The sequence below is a fragment of the Aotus nancymaae genome, unplaced genomic scaffold (genome assembly GCF_030222135.1).
Source record: "Aotus nancymaae isolate 86718 unplaced genomic scaffold, 86718_ANA_hifiasm-v0.15.2.pri h1tg000001l, whole genome shotgun sequence".
Lineage (NCBI taxonomy): Eukaryota > Metazoa > Chordata > Mammalia > Primates > Aotidae > Aotus > Aotus nancymaae.
This window is the reverse complement of record NW_026988412.1, coordinates 5,124,100-5,144,813: the sequence shown is the minus strand read 5'-3', so window position 1 is coordinate 5,144,813 and position 20,714 is coordinate 5,124,100. Positions and strand designations below refer to the sequence as shown.

The 20,714-nt window shown below is 38.7% G+C and overlaps 1 protein-coding gene across 4 annotated transcripts in view; it reads right to left on the bottom strand.

Annotated features, from left to right (window-relative positions):
- RALGAPA2 (Ral GTPase activating protein catalytic subunit alpha 2) overlaps nt 1-20,714 on the bottom strand; it is a 330,878-nt gene that overhangs the window by 211,400 nt on the left and 98,764 nt on the right. For 3 of the 4 annotated variants that reach the window (XM_064375258.1, XM_064375283.1, XM_064375285.1), the window contains exons 13-16: nt 17,544-17,692; nt 13,146-13,257; nt 6,996-7,233; nt 3,375-3,539 (exon numbers count right to left, since the gene is read on the bottom strand). In XM_064375258.1, the coding sequence (XP_064231328.1) occupies nt 3,375-3,539; nt 6,996-7,233; nt 13,146-13,257; nt 17,544-17,692 (664 nt within the window). Of the gene's footprint in view, nt 1-710; nt 852-3,374; nt 3,540-6,995; nt 7,234-13,145; nt 13,258-17,543; nt 17,693-20,714 lie in introns of all 4 variants that reach the window. The other variant, XM_064375286.1, reaches the window with a different exon arrangement.

Sequence of the window (20,714 nt, the reverse complement as noted above, 5' to 3'; positions counted from 1 at the left end):
AAAATAATTAGACACAGACTTAATTGTTCACTATAGAGCAAGGTAAATCCTGTTGAAGTAGCTAGGCTAAAAATGACTTTTGGTGCTATGATGTCTTAAATAAAATGTACTGTGTGTAAATCATACATGGCTAAATTCAATTTTAATTGGCCAAAGTACAGGAACAACATTTCTTTGTTTTGAAAATTACTGCTTTTTTGCACTGGTCCTTTTTCACTCAAATTTCAATAGTCAATATGAATCTACATAACTGATCATTACTTCACATATATGATTTGTTAACTCCAAGTAGATCCTGCCTACATAATTTTTCTAGTTTATTGACTTTTTTTGGAAGACACAGCAAGCATTGTAATACTGACATGTTCAAAACGTTTATGAAAATCCACTTACTTTCTATGGGCACTCTATAAAGACACACTAAGGCAGGCATCACATTTCCCCCTATTAAAAGCTATGGACTTAAAATCCTTCTATCCTCCTTAATTGTTATTGCAAAGACCAAAGTCACAGAAATTTTTCTTGACTATCTAATTGCCACTAACCATCTAACTACACAAAGACAATTACTAGCATTCACTGCAATTTAACACTAGTGCGATGGTCAGGCACATGTGTGATGTGGGCATATTAACAAAGGAAGCAAGGCCCGGAGGCAAGCGGGAGAAGCCTGGCAACAGTGATGGACACATGAGACAGCATTACAGTACCTGACAGCCTGTGAGAGCAAGAAGAGTAAGAGAGACCAGGTAAGAGAGCGCTCACGGTGTGAAGGAGGAGCGGGACGCTTTTAGTGGCAGGCAAAGCCTCAGAAAGGTGGACACAGTTGCTGATAGACTGGCTTCGCTTAGCTTCCAGGAGAGATAAAGCAATAATTATGTCAGAAGAACAGTAGGACCTTTCACTTTATTATTATTACTTTTCTGGGCTCTCTCTAAACATTTAAAGGAAATCATTTAAACTTTAAAGGAAGTCAGTACAAAGTATAGTATTTAATTGTAGTCTCTAAATACAGTCAACTTTCAGTCAGTCATTCTAATGACATAGAAGAATGCGCAATCCACAAATAATTTTCTTTTGAAATGCTTTATATGTTTAGCCTTTCCTTCTTTCTGCTGCGTATCAGATTCACATTCGGGTTATTTGCTTGGACAGACATTATAATCAGTTTTCCTTTCCTCAAGGACATGTACAAAAAGACCATGGTGAAAGGGAATATCTGGCCTTCTTTCAGAAGTTGGTTTGCTGAGAGCTGACTGTATTCAAAAGGAAATCATTTAGTAAATTAAATATCCGAAAAGCTCAAGAACACATACACGTCAAGTTAAACATTAAAAGATTTGATATTTGAGGAAAAGGTAAAATCTCCATGAAACCCATCCTTTTATGTCACATTTCATGCTTATTAAATCCATACATCTTTAATGTCAACTTTATGGTATTCTTATGTGTTCTATATACTGCTGGTCAAATAAACATTGGGAAAATTGAATGGACACACGAGGAAAACATGCTTCATATGTGTAAAACCACAATCAGCAAAATCAGTTTTATCCTAAGACAAAAATATAAAGATTTACTTGCCGCTTCACTATTTTTATGTGACTTCAGTTAACATTAATGAAATGGACACAAATGGTAGTGACACATTTGCAAAAACTGAAACAAACTTTTTACCCTAATGTCCTTTCCCCTACCCTTTGCCTATTAGAATTCCCAGTAGGCTGGGTGTGGTGGCTCACGCCTATAATCCCAGCACTTTGGGAGGCCAAGGCGGGCAAATCACCTGAGGTCAGGAGTTAAGACCAGACTGACCAACACGGTGAAACCCCATTTGTCCTAAAAATAAAAAATTAGCTGGGCATGGTGGTGCACTCCTGTAATCCCAGCTACTTGGAAAGCTGAAGTGGGAGAATCACTTGAACCTGGGAGGCAGAGGTTGCAATGAGCCAAGATCTCACCACTGCACTCCAGCCTAGGTAATAGACCAAGACTCTATCTCAAAAAAGGAAAAAAAAGAATCCAATGATAGAAAGGCTGGGTGTGGTGGCTCACTCCTGTAATCCCAGTACTTTGAGAGGCAGAGGCAGGCAGATCACCTGAGGTAAGGAGTTTGAGACCAGCCTGGACAATATGGTCCCAACATGGCCTGTCTCTACTGAAAAAAAAAAAAATTAGCCTGGCATAGTAGTGCACACCTGTAGTCTCAGCTACTTGGGAGGCTGAGGCAGGAGAATCGCTTGAACCTGGGAAGCAGAAGTTGCAGTGAGTTGAGACTGTACCACTGCACTTGAGCCTGGGGGATGGCACAAGACTCCAACTCAAAAAAAAAAAAAGACTCTAATGATAGAAGAGAATTGTTTTTAGGAATTGGAATGAGAAACGAAATCAGTGAATGAACATCCTCAAAAGTTGCCTGTTAATCAGGAATTGGGTCTCTCCTCAGGGGAGAGAATGACAGAAGAAGGGAGAAGCAGAATAGGCCATGCATGCAAATAAGGTGATAATTTCCAGCAAATACTACAGCAAAAAAGGATGAGAGAGTTACAGTTAAGGTGGAATATATTTTCATAAAAACTCCAACAGGATTCTAAACCATCTGTATTAAGCTTTTACTAAGCACTATAGAATATGTTGAGCTTTAATGAATCTGTTTTATGGCCAGAGGATCTTGTGACTTTCTTAAGTTAACATGCTAAATAGCAATTAAAATTGTCTTAAACCTAAGTTACAGGTTCAAAGTCACTGGGGAGGAGGTGGCTTTATTTGTTCTTATTAAATGCTGTATACAAGCTTCTTTTTCAAGAGTTCACTTTTTGTTTTAAGAGTAAAATATAGCAAAGTTGTCCAATTAACTGCGGGTTGTTGGTCAAGTTCTTGTTAATTGAAATAGGCTACAAAGGTATAACATCCACAGGCACGAAAAGGCTTGATTTTCCAAAGGAGTAAAATATGAAATGTCTATCTAGTCCTGAAAACTAAAGTGTACAATTCTCCTATTCTTTGCTGAAACAGGTTGCCACACTCTGAAGATCAATATTGTTTAACATTAACAATAATGCAACAACTGGTGTATTTATTAACAATCTGTTTTCTTCAAGGTTCAAACAAAAACTCTATTTTCTCCATTTTGCACAAATATCTCACTCAATATTAACATCACAAGTTCTTTTTCACACTGGAAAATTTAGAAATAAATAACTGAAAACTGCAATTTGAAAAGTAACTAGAGCTGAAAGCTAAAAAGATATAGACATTTCATTTAATATAAGGTCTAATATTTAAATTTTGACTAGAATTTTAACACACTTTATGCCTATAAATTCATTTTAGATAATAATAGATTTTTGAGAAGCATTTAAATAAATGTTTACCAGTTGCTTTTTGGCGAACAATATTTCTCGCCTTCTCCACTCCCGGTGCTCCAGACGTGGTGGCACTCCTAAATCGCATAGGCTCGGTCACATCTGGGTGGCTCCGCCAGCTGAGAGAAAAGGATCTCCCCACAGTGGTTCCTTTCTGAGGATCTAGAACACAGCCTGATAAAGGATAAGAAAAATAATCTAATGGCTGAATTCATTATTATTCATTTCATAGCTTGTGTTGCTCAGCAAATGGCACACATACAACTGTATATAATCAGCAGGTTTCTTTGTCACAAATTAAGTACCACTTCTTTACACTGCAGTTTAGGAAGTTATTCATATGTCACTAATCTAAGAATTCTTGTTGCCAAAATATTTTCAAGAATCTAAAATAGTCTTATGAATATTATTATATCTTCATAGTACTCACTCCAATATACAAAAGAAATATTAATAAACCTTTCTCAATACAAGAACAATATCATATAAAGTTATACCACTGTTTCCAGGACACTCCAAAAACTACAATTTATAAACCAAAAACTCAGAGATCCTGATGTTAGAACAGTACTGTATCCTGTAGACATCAAGCCCTCCACAAATCCCCATAGCAATCCATGCCTAAAACTCTAATTCAGTAAAATGGGCAGGATAATGAATATCTAAAAAAAATACGATATCCTATTTTAGCAAAGGTCCAAAACAGTAAAACATTATAGTGTGAAATTCTTTTCTTTTTTCTCATATTGTTCTGGTTTAATTATCTCAATGAGAGGTTACAGATCCAAAACAAATAGAGGAGGAGAGAGAATGAGAGACAGAGATTTCTGCACAGGGATGATGTGACCAGTGACTGCCACCTGGGGCATGTTTCCCACACCCAGTTTCCTCTGCCTGTGTTTTTTGTTTCTAGTAGTCTAGCCCTTAGAAGGCTAGCATTTCTATAATAAATATTTAAATCCTTTTTAGAATAAAACAATACAAATCAGAAATATTAGTCACTGTCATTAATTAAATAATTGGTTCAGTACATTTTGAAAACAGTGTTTTCAACGTTGTTTGCCTTCCTAACACAAGTGTACCTCTTCAGATGAATCTGTGGGTAGAAAGAGAATATTGCAGAATGGCAGGTGTGTGTGTGTGTGCGTGCGCATGTATGTGTGTGTATGTGACAAGAATATTGCAGAATGGCAGGTAGGGGTGCATGTGCATGTGTGTATGTCTGTGCTTATGTGTGTGTGTCTACACACATGCTCGTGCATGGATTACAACAAATGAAGGTAGGTCCTTATCTCCTATTACAGCTCTCCTCCTCTAGCCTGAAAGGTACCCTTAGCTGTGCAGTTCTCTTCTCGGTTGAGAACCACTGTCTTAGGTAACCAAGTTCCTAGTTGGAAGTGTCTGGATCCTCTCAGGCCCCCTGCGTTTACACAGAGGTCCTCAGAGGTGTTAGAGAGGACCAAATGGAGGCCAAGGGCCCAGGCTCTTGGCTCCCTGCCCCTACTTCAATCCCAAATCTCCAGTCTAGTACATTTCTTTAGAAATGGATTCTGTATACCTTCAATTGGGGAGGAAAAAAAGGTCTGTTAAAAATGTTAGAAAATGATTGCATTAGATAATCTAAATCCACATCGGGATTAAACTGTTCGACTGAATTGCCATATACTTCAACTACTTTATTTTGTCTTCTTACTAACTTGCTTTTATTAATTAGTGCTTTGGCAAGCCATTTCCAGATTTCAATGAAGATATTGTAAGACTCTGTCACATTTATGACACATGTATATGGTTTACTAACCTCTGTAACTGGTTCACACCTCCCTGTAACCATGTCACATTTATGACACATGTATATGGTTTACTAACCTCTGTAACTGGTTCACACCTCCCTGTAACCACCTCCTCTGTTGTCCTCTCCCATATTGATGTTAGGCTTCATCACGTGACTTACTTTGGTAGCAAAACTGAACAAGCAGAGACTTGAAATGCACTTGAAAATTTGAGCTTACCCTCTTGCTGCTCCTGAAACTCTAAGCTATTTGGTAAACAAGCCTGAGCTAGCCTCTGGCTGCTGAAACACGTAACCCAGTCACACTTCATTGCCACTGCTGACAGCCAGCCAATCCCTAAAAATAGAGCTGCCTAGCTATTTCACAGCCTCACTGACTGCAAACACAGAAGCAAAGACTAGCAGAAGAACTGACCTGCTGAGTCCCACCCAAATCGCCAACTCATCAAATCAAGATAAATAAGTGGTTATTTTAAGCCACTAAGTTTTGGGTGATTTGTCACATGGCAAAGGCACACTGATATAATCTGTAATAAGGCTGGTATTACTAAAGGGTAGTCTACACAATAAGCAATGTGTACCCTTTATGAGGCTTTGAAAGAAAACTTCCTCCCAAGTCTTAGGAGGACCTAATAAAAGCTATGCATCACCTAGGTGAGTGAATTGTTTTACCCTATGTGCTGTGTGATTCTCTATTTGATGTAACCCTGCAAAGACCAAAATCAAATCCAATATTTGACTTTTGCACCTCCCCAGCAAGCCCATGAGGCTCTATGCCATGCATTTTGGCATCTTAACCATACTGGCAGTTCCCTGCAACCCCGCTCATTTTGACTTTATTTTGTATTTGGTCTACCGTACTATATGCCTTTCTATGAGCTGCCTCAAATCTTTACAGAGTAAGGTGGAGTACCAGTGAATTAATCCAAGGATCATGCCACTTCCTTAAGAATGGCAATTAAGACAAGGCGATGCCAAATTGTCATTCCTAATAGAACCTAGCACTGACGTTTTCTACCTTGAAAACATCAGTTTCATCTGAGGTTCTCGGTCCCAAAACAACTTTTACCCAGAAATACAAAGCCAAAATAGCTCCCATGTGAAGCATTCAGAATTTGTCCATGTTTCCTAGAGAGGCTGTAGAATGCATCTTAATAGCGTTACATCGTGAGTTGTACTTATCCAGCTCTGATTTCTGGCTTTACTACTTCTTAACTATGTGGCCTTGGATGAGTCAATCACTGCAAAGCAACCTTGTCCAAAACCCGTGACCCATGGGCCAAATGCAGCCCAGAATGGCTTTGGATGCAGTCCAACACAAATTTGTAAACTTTCTTAAAACAATATGAGATTTTTTTTGCAATTTTTTTTTTTGTTTTAGCTCATCAGCTATTGTTAGTTTTAGTGTATTTTATGTGTGGCCCAAGACAATTCTTCCTATGTGGCCCAGAGAAGCCAAAGGATTGGACATCCCTGCAAAGTCTCTGTACTTCAGTTGCTTTGTCTGTGATATGGGGATAATATAAGTATCTACAGTTCACTAGGTCATTATGAAGGTAAACAGAGATAATATGTACAATGTAATAGCCTTTATTATTACTGTTAACTATCACTACTATTACTAGTACTTTAATCTTCCTTCTTGCATAGCCTCCTCAGAAATTCACTATCTCATTAAGGGAACAGAATGACATTAGACACAAATTAATGCCGCTATAAGAAGACACCATGTAGTTGGTTCAGTTCATGATAAAATTTCATGCATTAATTGCTGAGTTATCCAAATACACATTCGTCCCCAGTCCTAGACATATGGTGTTAACCTGGAAGAGCGGAAATACCTTTGCCTCGTTGCTTCTTTTCCTTTTGTTCACTTAATTTATCCAGAGGTAGGTTTGTCATCTCAACTCCATAAACGGTTCTTGCAAGCACTGCTGTCAAAGAGTCCATAATGTTGGCCCACTCGTTTATAAGCTCCTCCCATTCAGTGAGGGAGGACAGCACACCAAGAAAGTCATCCCAGAGCTCTCGAGAAATGTACACACAGAGGTTTGCTCGGATCCAAGCCACCATGAGTGTCTAAAACCAATTAACCAACAAGAGAATTCAATCATCTTCATTTGGAAGAAGTACACTTTTAAACAAAATGTTTTAAATTACTATTAATAACACAAATTTTAAAATTAAAAGCATTTTTGGAAGTTGTTTTTCTTTTAATTCTCAAAATTCATTTGACCAACTATGATCAAGATTTAAGCTACTGAGAAGTTAGTTATCATTATGAACAAAGTTACTGATTCGATATTATTCGATGTCTGTGGCTGGCCTTGGCTATAATCAGGGAGAAGACAAAGCCCTCCGCACAGTGACAACTCTGCTTCCTGAGACTGCTCTTTTCCTACCATCCACAAGTGCTACTTCAAACTGCCTACTCTACAGGAAAACCTCCAGCCCACCAACCCCTCCCTGCCTTTGAGCAGATGGACTCAACTGCAGACTTCACAGGAAACAGAACCCATTCAATGAGACTCCCCTCAACCTCTGCCCATGGACTCACACTCTTGCCCACATTCACCCAGCTCCTCCTCCACCTGTGGGCTGAACTCCAAGAGGGGCCCCTGCTCTGCTTCCCTTGTGCCCTCTTATGCTCTGGACCCCTTCCTCGGAGACTTCATGCCTCTCTTAACCGCCCCTCTCCTTTATCTCCAGCCAATCCCACTTACGCAGCTCTTTCTCATCAGCATTTAAATACTCTCCACATTCTTCCTCATCTTAAAAGAAAAAATTCCCTTGAACCCAGATTCCCCCATCTTGCTACAGCCCTTTTCCCTCCCCTTTCACAGCCAAATTTCTTGAAAGAAAGTTCCATGCCCACTCCATCTCCACTTCCCCATCCTCCAGGCAACAGACTGCTCTGGCCCTCCCCTTTCTGAGGCCACTTTACCTTCTGCCTGGGTTTCAGCTCCCTTCCCATGGCTCCAGTTAATCTCTGTGTGCTACTGACTTCTGAATCTCTATGTACAGCTCAGACCTCTGTACTGCTTTCCTGACCTATCTACCTACCTACTAGACAGTGCTGCTTACACAACCCTCAGGCACCTATAATACAGCATAAGAGTAAAAGGTATTCAATTTCTTCCATGGATATTCTCCCAGTTCCTCCACCTGCTCGCTCCTGCAACTGGCCTCTACACATGCTCTTATTTCCCTCTCTTTCCTCCTTTTTGTTTCTGTAATTTCCACTCCTTTCTCAGGTCAAAATTTGTACATCACTTCCACCAAGAAGGTATCCCTGACTATCTCCTCACCACTACCACCACCTTCCAGCCTCCAGGAAGTATCCTCCAGTCCCGGCATTTCCCCCTGCATCAATGCATCAATTGTGCTTTTCCTTCACAGTCTATTCACTTATCCGTGTCTACCCCCAGTCTTACAGTCTACAACACTACAACTGGTCACATGGGCAGCCCTATGAGACAATTATGCTTCTATTCTGGATATTTCCTTCCCTTAAAATTGCCCCATTCCTTACCTCTGCCAAAATATTCACCATCCTTTAAAATTCAAATCCAAATATATCTTCCCTGAAAGAAGTGCCTCTACATAGCCAAGTCCATCTCAAATGAGCCACAAATGCTTTCCTAAGCTTGTGAAAAGGAATCCTTATACCCAAAGTCTGTGTAAGTCCTATAGTATGTTGTCAAAGATAAATGCAGTTGTTAAGATGCCAGTTTGCATTTGCAGCGGCCCAATCCAGATGCAAATAGGCTCCCACTCTTGTCAGGAATTCTTGTGTGTGTAGGTCAGTTCACTTTTTAATTTTTTCCCCCAAATTATATACAGACTTTTTAATAGAATTTTTTCTTTAATATAGACACAGGAAAACTTCGATAAACAGAAATCAGTCTATAAAATCAGGCAGGCCTATTCTGACCACTTTGAAAATCTTATTTAAAGTGGTCCTTCTGTAATATGCCTGTTATCTGTGTTTCAATTTGTGTTTACCACTTTTTTAAAAAGTAAAAATGTTAAAGTAGGACTCAAGTAGGTAATTATATCAAAAACAAGATATTAACCACTTATATTTAAAATCTGATTCTAACATGTATGAATTTTATAAAATTAAAAATATTAAAGAAAATAATTTTATTAATCTTTATTAAATATTTTTATTATAACTAAAATGCCATCTTCTATTAATTTTTACACCCCTGCTTTCAAGATGAATTTGAGGTCATTGCCATAAAGTCCATATATACAATAAAATTAATAAATATTAGATCAAAGTATAATCTGAGCTGAGTAAGAGTAGAAAGTAGAGACTGATAATGCTATTAGGACTCAGACTCACATTTGGATATAGTGTTAGCTCCATGGATAAAAGCAGATGCCTTGCTGTAATGAGATGCTCTATACTGGGGATCTTGTAATGGCTTCATTTCATTGACTAATTATAAAACAAGGGCAGAATGACTGCTTGCAGCTTATAAAATCAACTTAGCAAATATTACAAACATGTATGCAGGCTTATTGAATTATCATCATAATTCACAACTGACAACACTTGCACAGAACAAAATGGTAAAATGATAAAATATAGTTGAGTGGTGAGTGGTGGTACCTGTGGACATGAAGGCAGGGTATCCTTTTAATCAATTACCATTTTCTAAAAGGAACAGGAAAACAAACAGCCTGGACTCTTCTTTCTACACTACCCTGGTTTGTGACCTAGGAAAGTCACTTAGCCTCTCTGTAGTCACATTTCTCATTTAAAATAAGAGTTGCATAAGAGCTTCTCCAAGTTTCCTTCAGCACTGAAATTCATGTTTTATCAGGTGCATCTTGGCATGCAAGATGTATTTTAAAAACACCTTGACTCATAAATCATTCCTTTTCTTATGAACGTTTCCTAACCAACCACTTCCTACTTCGCTCTACCAACACATTAAGGGGACTGCATAACTTTATGTATTAAAGTAATGGCTAATATTACAAATAGCAGGGCCATAGTTTCCTGATATACCATCAGAGCTTCAAGCATAAGGTCATATTTAGCACTGATAATAAATTAAAACATCACTTAGGGCAACCATCATTATTTGGTAAATAGTTAAAACTAAGTCAAATTCAATCATTACTTAAAGAAAATTTGGTGACCCAGATTATCTACTGACAGAGGAAAAAACAAAAACAAACACAGACACTAGAGGAAGAACTAGAAAAAGATAAAAAGGGTAATAAAAACTTAAAATGTCCTGTCCCTTTTCACAGTCTCCTTTTTATAAATTTTTCAAAAAAATCAATGTGGCCATTTTAGACAGTCCACATGACCAAATGAATACCAATTAGACAGCACGTTTTAACTGCATTATGGGACCAGGACAATGCCCAAGAGACAGCCTGCCTGGTAAGTCCAGACCTTTACTATTCTTGCCTCTTGCATCTCACATAAGAACGTGGGAGGTCAACAGATGATCACAAATCCCAATGGACCGACTCTGATTCTCATGACAACCCTGCAGGGTAGGAAGAAGTCCTTTCCTGATTGTGACAGATTAGGGAAGACACTCAGAAAGTTGAAGTCATGTGCTCAAGGCCACATAGCCAGGGAGTAGTAGAGCTGAGATCAGAAGCACAATCTGCCTAACACCAAAAAGCTCATCCTCTCTTCACTGTTTTTTATGGTAGGTTTTTTTTGTTTTTTGTTTTTTTTTGAGAGAGGGTCTCACTCTTTTGACCAGGCTGCAGTACAGCATTGCAATCATAGCTCACTTTTAGCCTCAACCTCCCAGGTTCAAGCAATTTTCCCAACTCAGCTCCCAAGTAACTGAAACTTCAGGTGCATGCCACTACAGCCAGCTAATTTTTTTTTAATTTTTTGTAGAGACAGGGTCTTACTCTATTGCCCAGGCTAGTTTTGAACTCCTGGGCTCAAGCAATCCTCCTGCCTCAGCCTCCCAAAGTGCTGGTATTACAGGTGTGAGCCACCATGCCAAGCCTTATGGTTAGTTCTTAATTTAAGCATCATTCTTGATCTACCCAACCACTATCAAAATAACAACATCAAAATCATTAGTAATCATGAACTCAAAACTAAGCTTCAAGTAATATCTGACAAGGTTTTCTCCATTCGTGGGGGGAGTTCCCCCCCACCCCGACTAAAACCAACCAAAACAAAACAAAAAAAAAAACCAACCCCAGAATACATTCTTGTTTAATTCTGTGACAACTTCTCTAATTCTGACACACAAAACAGATTCAGGGCCAGGAAGTTGGTAGGAATGAGGCCCAAGCACCTGCCAGTGTGAGACTGGCTTCGGCTCATGTCTACTTCGTAACCCAGATCCAGGACAGGGAGCCTGAAAGGGTGCCAACAGTGAGACACTTCACTGAGACAGCAAAGTCAGCAGTGTCGGTATGTCCAGGCAGGCAGCAAAGCAGTGGTCAGTACTACCCTCCAGCGGGTGCAAAGCAAAGCAGAGCAAAGCAGAGCAAAGCTGGACACACGCAAAAGAACGTTTAGGGCCACTTCACACATCCAATATACGAGGTGAGGCAAGGCAATCAGAGTTAAAGCAATTCTAATATTTAGGAGGCCAATTATTTCAATAGCCTCTCACACATGTTTTTATCAAGCCAAGAGCATTGAATCATATTAAGTTATTCAAAATTAATAGTTGAGTTCTCTTGCGTTACAATGGCAACACTTAGCTTTAAAGAAATAATTTCTCTTTTCGTCACTTTTACCTACATGTCCCACCTGTATTCTAGATACACTTTTAATATATATCCTCTACAACCACCTTCAGGTCAACTGAGGAGGGAAGTTAGTTTCTCTTCTCTGCAACTATCACCTGTGGAATTATCCAAAGTCAAGTCCACCCGCTATACTAATATCTTTATTTAGGTAGAATGTTGCATTTTTCCAGAGCCCTTTCACACTGTTTTCTTTCAGTAATGCTTCATAAACTCTAAGGTCCTCATACATATTAGCAAAGTCACAGTAGGTTCCCATGCTCAGGACCCTCTGACACATCCTCCTCCCCATGCAGCTCACCAGGTATCAGCCTGCTCATGATCTTGACGTGCTCACCACGTGAGATGCAAAAAGCACAGCTCTCTCCTTGGCTCTCTGCTCACACCAAAGACTGGCCCAATCCTCTACCATATCCATATCCAGGACTTCACTTCTACAGTTATCCTCTATCTCCCCCAGACCATCTTGTCCTCCCTCACGGGACCATCCCATTGGTGAGCAAACATACTTTAGTACTACCCACCTTAAACCTCACCCTCTACGTATGCCACTGACTTCAGCTAGCTCCCCTTTACCCCCTTTCCACATTAAGAACTCTGCAAAGCCTTCACTATGCTTGCAACTCCCACTGCCCAGCTCTCATTTTCTCCTCCATCTATTCCAGGTGGGCCTCATCCCCATAGAACATTCTCAACCACCCACCTCTGTCAAAGCCCATGGTCAACTGGCTGCTCTCCTCCTACCCAATACTTATCCCCAGGCACCCAGGATACACATTTCTCTGGTTTTCCTCCTCACTCACTGGCCACCCTTTCTCAGCATCTCTTCCAACACCTGTGGAGATTGTCCTCTCTAGGTAAGCCCATCCTGTGGCTTCAAATACAATTGCCCAACACACTGATGGCTCTTAAATTTTTATCCCATTCCCATGTTTCCGTTCATCCTTTACCTCTCCAAATCTACCGGGCCTTCCACCAAGGCCATCAGAGCTTCCTAATTCCTACCACCCTTGAGCAAATCAAAAGAGGAAGTAGACTGCAAAGAAGGAGAAAAGACTAAAAGCCCAGCACTCATTGTAAAGAACAGATCATAACCTTCAGGACAAAGGTAAGAAAGAAAATTTCTAGAAATTTAAATTTAATATTATTCTTAAAATTCTCAATGATTAAAACTAGTTTGCTATAAAATCTGATTCACTTCTTGGGTTTGCAGTGTTTTAATTAAAAAGACTTACCCTAAATAGTAACCCTGCCAAGCTCTGGGCAAACAAGTCCTTTATTTGTTTATCCTTTGGCTTCTGCATGACAGCTTCTGTTATCCTGAGTAGTATTTGCAACATCTGTTCCCTGGGCCACCCAAAATAAAAGCTCATATTAATAATCACGTCTCCAAAGCACTTTATAGATACTAGAAATCTCTTAAGAATTCAGCAACATTGATAATCATATATTACTCAAAACTATTAAAGTCCAGATGCCAATTACATAAAGAGTATCATATTTTATCAAAATAAGCTCCCTTATGTTACAATAGTTGTAAAAATATGCCTCCCATGTCCACACAAACAGGCAAGATAAAACATATCATTCCAGCCTGATTTTTTCTTCCTGGAAAAAGGGAGGCAAGATTGTCTTCTCCAACTGTGCCAGCACCTTAAAGGTACTCAATGAAAACCTACTGGAACGTACGCATTACTCTTTAATTTTGCTATAAATTGTTTTATTTAACCTGTAAGGTCTCCCTATCTTTGCAACAGGAAATGAACTTGGCTTTCTGGTCTTTATTTTGGGTACATATGCAGTCAGTATCTTGGTATGGCAGAATGCCACAGTACTCTCACAGGCAGGAGGGGTTTACATTACAGGACACCTACAGGCATGGTGCTCGTGTCTGGAAGATCCCGACTATGAGCTACAGGGCACAACTGAGACAAATGTCATCACTGCAGCTCAGATCCAATGTGCCCGCATTTTTGTATTCTCTCACAGGTGGTTTTATGTAAAAGGACTCTGAAGACTATAAAACAGTATAAAGATGACATAACACTGCTAATTACAGTACATTCTTCAGAACAGCCAAAAGACATTTTTCTTTCTTATGCCTAAGTTATATTGCTCATATCAGAGTATCTGCTCACTTTTTCTTTCCCTGGATTCCATGAGAACAGAGAACGCATTATCTTTCATATGTAAGAGAGGTGCACTTGTTCTCCAAAGGAAATCACTCTGGTTCCTTTCAGGTTCCACATGCTAACCATTCATCTAATCTTTACTACTTTCTCCTTGGCTTTACTGTTCTTCAGTAATAAAACTGAGAATAGGACAAAGTAATCAGATGAGATCTCTAAATCATAGTTTCTGTATACTTTTCTCATATCTCTGCATATCAGAAGAACATTTTCTCTTAATATATGATGCTGAACCTAATAAAATTCCTCATAGTAATATCACCTGTAGGGATTTCCTGCCCTCTCTGTAGCTGGTGCCCTGGTGCCATTTGATTTTGTTGGCATACATTCTCACTGCACTCCATGCTACTTGTCTATGTGTTCCTATTCCCTGCCTATGGTTTCTGGAAGCACAGAAGAGGAAGGGCTATCTTCTGGGCACACATGTATGAAGTAGGACAGTGACTTTGAAGAGAACTGGGAGAAGAAATGGCACAGTGTGGGGACAGCCTGTTGCTCACCACATTCAGGGTATTCAGGTCCCTGCCGCTGGGGGAAAGGAGGGCAGCACCCAGTATCACCACTGCCTATTCATGTTACATGATGCGTAAGACAATGAAAAACAATCCCTTGCATAGAACTAGTTACATACACATCATGAGAATGTGATGAGAACAGCAGACATCATAAATTTCAAGTAAAACCTTGATCATGGCAACTGCTATCAAAAGCTACAAATGTGACCGAAGCCATGACTGACAAAAACACAGTAAGTAGATTTGTGAACCTATGAAAGCTTGGAAAGGCATGAAATTCCCATGCAGAGTCTTCTGGAAAAAAACGAGGGTGGAAAAACTACAGTTTGGAAAACTCTTTCCTAATGGTAGAAAGATTCACGACCTGCCAAAGCTGCCAGTGTTGATAACCGCTTGGTCCTTCCTATTTTGCGAAGCACTAACTTCTCTGAGGAAAACTGCTCAAAGAGTATATCAAACTCCTGTTGGAGCACATGGAATCAGGCATGTGTGCCATCCTTGGGTCCAACACAGGAGTGAGGGTTTTCCTACATTCTTCATTATTTACCTGATCTCTATCTCCTCATACAGGTGACATTCTGACTCATTTATACCAGTTATTCTCTATCTCAGGACCACTTCTCACAGTTCCCTGACTACAGCCCTGATCTCAGCCATCATCATCTATGGCACTGCGCTGCATGTTCTCCAGCAGCCAGAGGGACCTTTCAGAAACGTAAATTGTATTATGTCACACTTTTGCACATACACAGAGAGGTAGCTGGTGTCCTTCTTTGGTCTGCAGGGTCCTCAGCAACCTGGCCCTGGCCTTCCCCCTCCAACCCTCACTCTCCCTCTCACTCCATCCACTCCACCACACTGCCCATCATCTTGTCCTTCCTTAAACAAGCCACTTTTACCTTTTCTCCCATCAGGGCTTTTGCATCTGTTCTTTCTACCAGGAATGCCCTTCCCTTAGACCTCCCCAAGGCTCCTCCTTCCCTTCACTCAGGGCTCTGCTCAGAAAGGTCTTCTCTGATAACTGACAGAAATAACTCCCCCTCCCTCCATGCCAAGCAACACACACCCAATTCAGGACTCTTTTCCCTTTCCAGCCTTCACTGTTCTTCTCAGCACTTCAGATTTTCTGAAATTGTTTTCTAGGTTTTTAATGTCTCTTGGTCCTATGAGGATGTAACCTCATAAGGGCAAGGACCTTGTCTACATAGTTTACCACTATATTCTCATAGTAGAAGCTTGATAGTTATTTATTAGATGGAAGAAAAGGAGGTAAGGAGAGATGGGGAGAAAAGGGAGTGAGGAAGGAAAGGAGGAATGGGAGGCAAGACATTTTCTCGTACTTAAATACACAAGAAAATCTTTTAGAGAAACTGCTCACATTCCTTTCTATGCTCTACTGACCATTTTCCTGTTATTTTCATTGATTTCTACAATTTTTCTTTTCTATACGTTTACTATGAATTAGTAAAAAAACAGAATTAATTTTATTTTCTAGAATTTTCACCAAAATAAAAAGATTATCAAAAATATCACTGATACAATGGTATATAGAATTCAGGGAGTTTTCAAAGGAAAAGACATTAGAAACAACATTCATAAAACTATGGTATTGAAGGACAGATATTTCAGTTGAAAGCATACACCAGCATTTCTCATTACTGTCAATATTACTGATGTGGAATTTAACTTTGTTTACATTATATTGTGCATCACTGTTATACTTCCAGTTTTAACAATTGCTTAACTTGGCAAATAGTGCTAAGTTAGAAGTCTGGGAAAGATGACATTAGAATCTACATCATAGTATCATTTTGATGGCTGTGGTTTCTTGTATTTGTGAACTTTCTGCACACCAGGATTCTTGAGCTCACCCTTCCCTCATCTTTGAAGAAAAAGAATTGGACTTGGTGGTCTGCAGTTCCTTTCAGATCAGACCTGCATCGTGTCCATGGTTTCCTACCAACTGCAGACACTTTCCAAAGCCCCTTTCCTGCTGACTCAAGGACCTCCAGAATATAGGTGTGGGCAAAGGATCCCTCTGATTTCAGGTAGGGAAGGTGCCACTGGTCTGCAGGGCCTCCAAGGACTGGCAGCCAAGGCAGAAGATCACCTAGGGGGATGCTGACCACAGCCGGGTGGGCAGCTTGACTGCACAAGGGCGGCGGCGGAACAAGAGGGAACACGCGAAGGACAGGCTTGAGGAGTATTTTAAAGGCAGAAGTGAGAGGCTGATGACACATGAGGAGAAGAGGAAGGAATGGAAAGTGACTCTGAGGCTTTCTGGTCTGTTGAGCATACTGAAAATACCTCATCAGATGGAGTAATGTGATGACTTTCAAATAAGAGAAGAGCAGGAAAAAAAACCTAATGCATTGTTTACCTGTAGGGACATTATAAATAAAAACACCAAACAAAAACGAAGATAAAAAGCTCAAAACTTTGTAGTTTTAATGACAGGAACATATTTTTGACTGCACTATGTATTTAGTATCTGATAATATAACATTTAAAACAATTGTTTTTCCAAAATGAATTTAAAGCATCAAGTCTGAAGCAATAAAAATCAGATGACAGCATTTCAGGGCAATTAACAAACTCTCCTGAGCTTATGATGAATATTATAAAACACCAGTTATTGCTTTTCCATAAAACTATGTTTGATGAAAGTTTAAAATGGAAAGAAAAATCCACTATTAAGTAAAATAACTGTTTACTGTTCGAGAACATTTTTAAAAACAATAATGAAAATAATTGATCTATCAAAGTACTGGGCAACTACCTCTTCATAATTCACAGAAACTGTTACAAAAGACATTTTGTTGTTAACTTTGTAAAAGCATTAAATAAATGGACTCCTTAACATTTTAATTATGTTGAAAAACAAAAACATCTCTGTTTTACAATACTAATTCATTTGATATAAACTTACCATGTCTTTTTATTCATCGTAAGCTCCATTATTATGCGCCTAAAAATAATCAAAACAGCTTTACAAGCATCAACTTGTTCTTTCAAGAGCACAGGAACTTCAGCACACGGTTCCAACAAAAAGACATTTGCAGAGTTCGTCAAAAATACCTTAAAATCAACAATTTTACATTAGAAAACATAACTGAACATATACATTTGAATAAATTCTGCTTAAAGATGATATTAATTTCACTCTACTAAGGAAACCATCTTTGAGTTATTTCCAAAAGATTCTATTTCAATAAGGCAAGTGGTACCAACACATAAATTCACAATAAGGCAAAAATTCATTAAGGTAAGTGGTACCAAAACATATTCAAAAATTTTTTTAGTTCACCCTTCAGAATCATTTAAATACTGAGACACCTGAAAAGCCTTTTCCTAGGGGAAAAACATCACTATTACGTATTAGTATTGCAAGTATAGAAATTTTATGAATCAGAAAAGCTTCTGAATGCTTCTTTTCAACAACCCCTCAACAACAACAACAAATGAGGGGAAAAAGTAGGCTCTCGTTGTATCTGAGTGAAAACTTTAGGGGGGAAATGGGAGAAGAGGATAGATGGCCAGACAGTGATTAGACAGAACTATGTGACTCCTATTGAGTCTCCCAGTGCATGAACTCCTTGCTGACAGAAGTACGGACAGCACCACTCAACAGGGGTAAGAACCTCAAGGAGCTGTGGTGTGCCCAGAAACAGAAGAAGCCATCCACGTCGCATGCTTTCCAGGAGCCAATTTTTTTTTAAATATGAAAGATAGGTTATGCAGTAGCAAACAAAATCTAAGTGAATTCTTAAGGTTAAAAACTGAGATTTCAAAAACAATTCAGATAATCACTCAACTACTCTACCCTCTGTCTCAGACCTTTCAGATACAAGTTCACTGTTCTCTATCATCAGGGGTATCTTAGCAGAAAAATGTGGGAAGCACTGATCCAGGATATCATATACTATCACTGCTTAGAATCACTACAGCAAAATATTGGTGCGTTACCATTCACACAAGTGACACCCATGCCCCATCATCTGCAGATATTCCGAGTTGTCAATCTGGTATGAAGACAGACCTACTCTCTCTACCTAGAGGTATATTTCCTCTTAAGTCTCCTTTGTGTTCAACAGCACAAACTCAAAGGATGAAGGAGCTTCTCTAGCTAATTTGCAAATAAAATTCTTTAAAGTGTTCTATCAAAATAAATGTAAAGTCTGACCAAATTAAAATTAACATCAAAAGTCAAATGGGTGAACTAAAATATTCAGACTTTAAAGTTAGCTTATGTAAGATTAAAAGGTATAATGTCCCAATTTTCTAAGAAAAATCACTAAATAAGCTTTATAATATAGTTGATGATGGTGATAACATCAGTCGTGAAGAATTTACTAGCCCTCAAGTAAGAAAAACAGAAACAAAGAACTTTTTGATTACAGCAGTGTTAGTGTCATTTTAGTGGTTGTTTTTGAAAGAAGTATAACCACACGTGATATATGGCAACACAGATCCTTTTAATTCAATATATGTGACTTCTTGAATGTGAATTAAAAACTTTTTGCACATTCTCATGTAAGGAGTCTTTATATACTTTTACTTTTTACAAAACATCAAAGTGCCAACTGCATGAGTATTTCTTATTAATGTGTTCATATCAGTTAAGGTAAAAATAAACTAAATTAGTATTTCCAGATTGCACTTGTCAAAAGCATCTGGGACACAGTGGGAAAAAAGAAAAAAAACTACTACCTTATCAAACCTCCATTTGGCCCCTTTTTCTTAATAAGCAAAGTAAAGGACCAAGGTATTAGATACCAGAACAAAACCAACTACTTAAATCCAAAGTAAATATCTTTTTAACTGTACCACTATATATAATAAAATAGAGATTGTTTTTCCTCAGTTCAGCCAAGGACAGTAAGTTCTCATTTAATATCATTGAGAGGTTGTTGGAAATGGTGACATTAAGCAAAATATAACAAAACCATTTTTTTCTCATGAACATTATGACAAATTATGTTGAATCAAACCATGTTACTCAAAGACCCGCTGTACTCATTTCATTTAAAGTCGTCATTTCCAAGAACCCATTGTTGACATTAGTGAGGACTTACTGTAGATGTAACTCATCCTTTCAGAAAATAAATAGCAAACTCTTTTGAACCTAGGAGATCACTGGCACCTGCAACCACTACACGCTGGCAATAGAGATCCCTTTAGCTAAGGAACGGAGCTACTGAAGGACAAAGGACTCCTCCTAGTGTTTCTCCGATGGAGACACAGGTCATACTTAGGAGCTGCTCCAAAGGTCTTTAAAGATGCACAAGTAAAATCATGTCAATTTTTTTAAGTTAACTTCAAAATTATTTGTAGGTTTTCAATGAAAAGTGAGAAAATTCATGAGCATGATAAGTTAAACTGCTAATTCACTTGAAAACAAAAGACACCTATCAAGAAACAGATGACAGAAAATAGAAACATTTATGTCATTCCCAGACTTTCCCCAGACCCCACACCTGGCCTCTACATGGGAAGCCTAAGTGACACAGCTACAAACATGAATGAAAGGTGGTGGGTGAGGAGGCAGTGAGCAGGGAATGAGAGGCACCCTGTATTTTCACTTACACTGCTAGCAACCTTCAAGCTACATGACACCTGAGAGAAAATCTCCCAATTCCCATTTTTAAGGTAAAATCCTGACCTCTGGGGAGATTAAGTAATGATCCAAAGTTGCTCTTTCAAATGTTCCCAAATGGTGTCAGTTCTATTTCACATATTCATTCAAATATCTAAAAACTACATCAGTCACTGTTCTTTATAAACACAGGAAATTTTAAGAGGAATATTACTTATAAGATTTTATAGTCACCAAGCTTGTCTTGCAAATTAGAGCCCAGATAACTAACTACCCATGTGTGTTCAGAAGATAATTTTAAGATTTAAATCTCAGTCATTTCACATTCAGTATATAATAATCTCTCTCAAAAAAACTGCAACCAGTTCTTATGTGTTCTCTGACAAGAAAAAGATTTTTGTAAATTGTGGGTATGAATTAGAAAGAAAACTGAGAATAAGAATTTAATAGCTAATTAAACTGCTGTTTATTGTTTACTGACAGATGGCTACAAATACCATCATA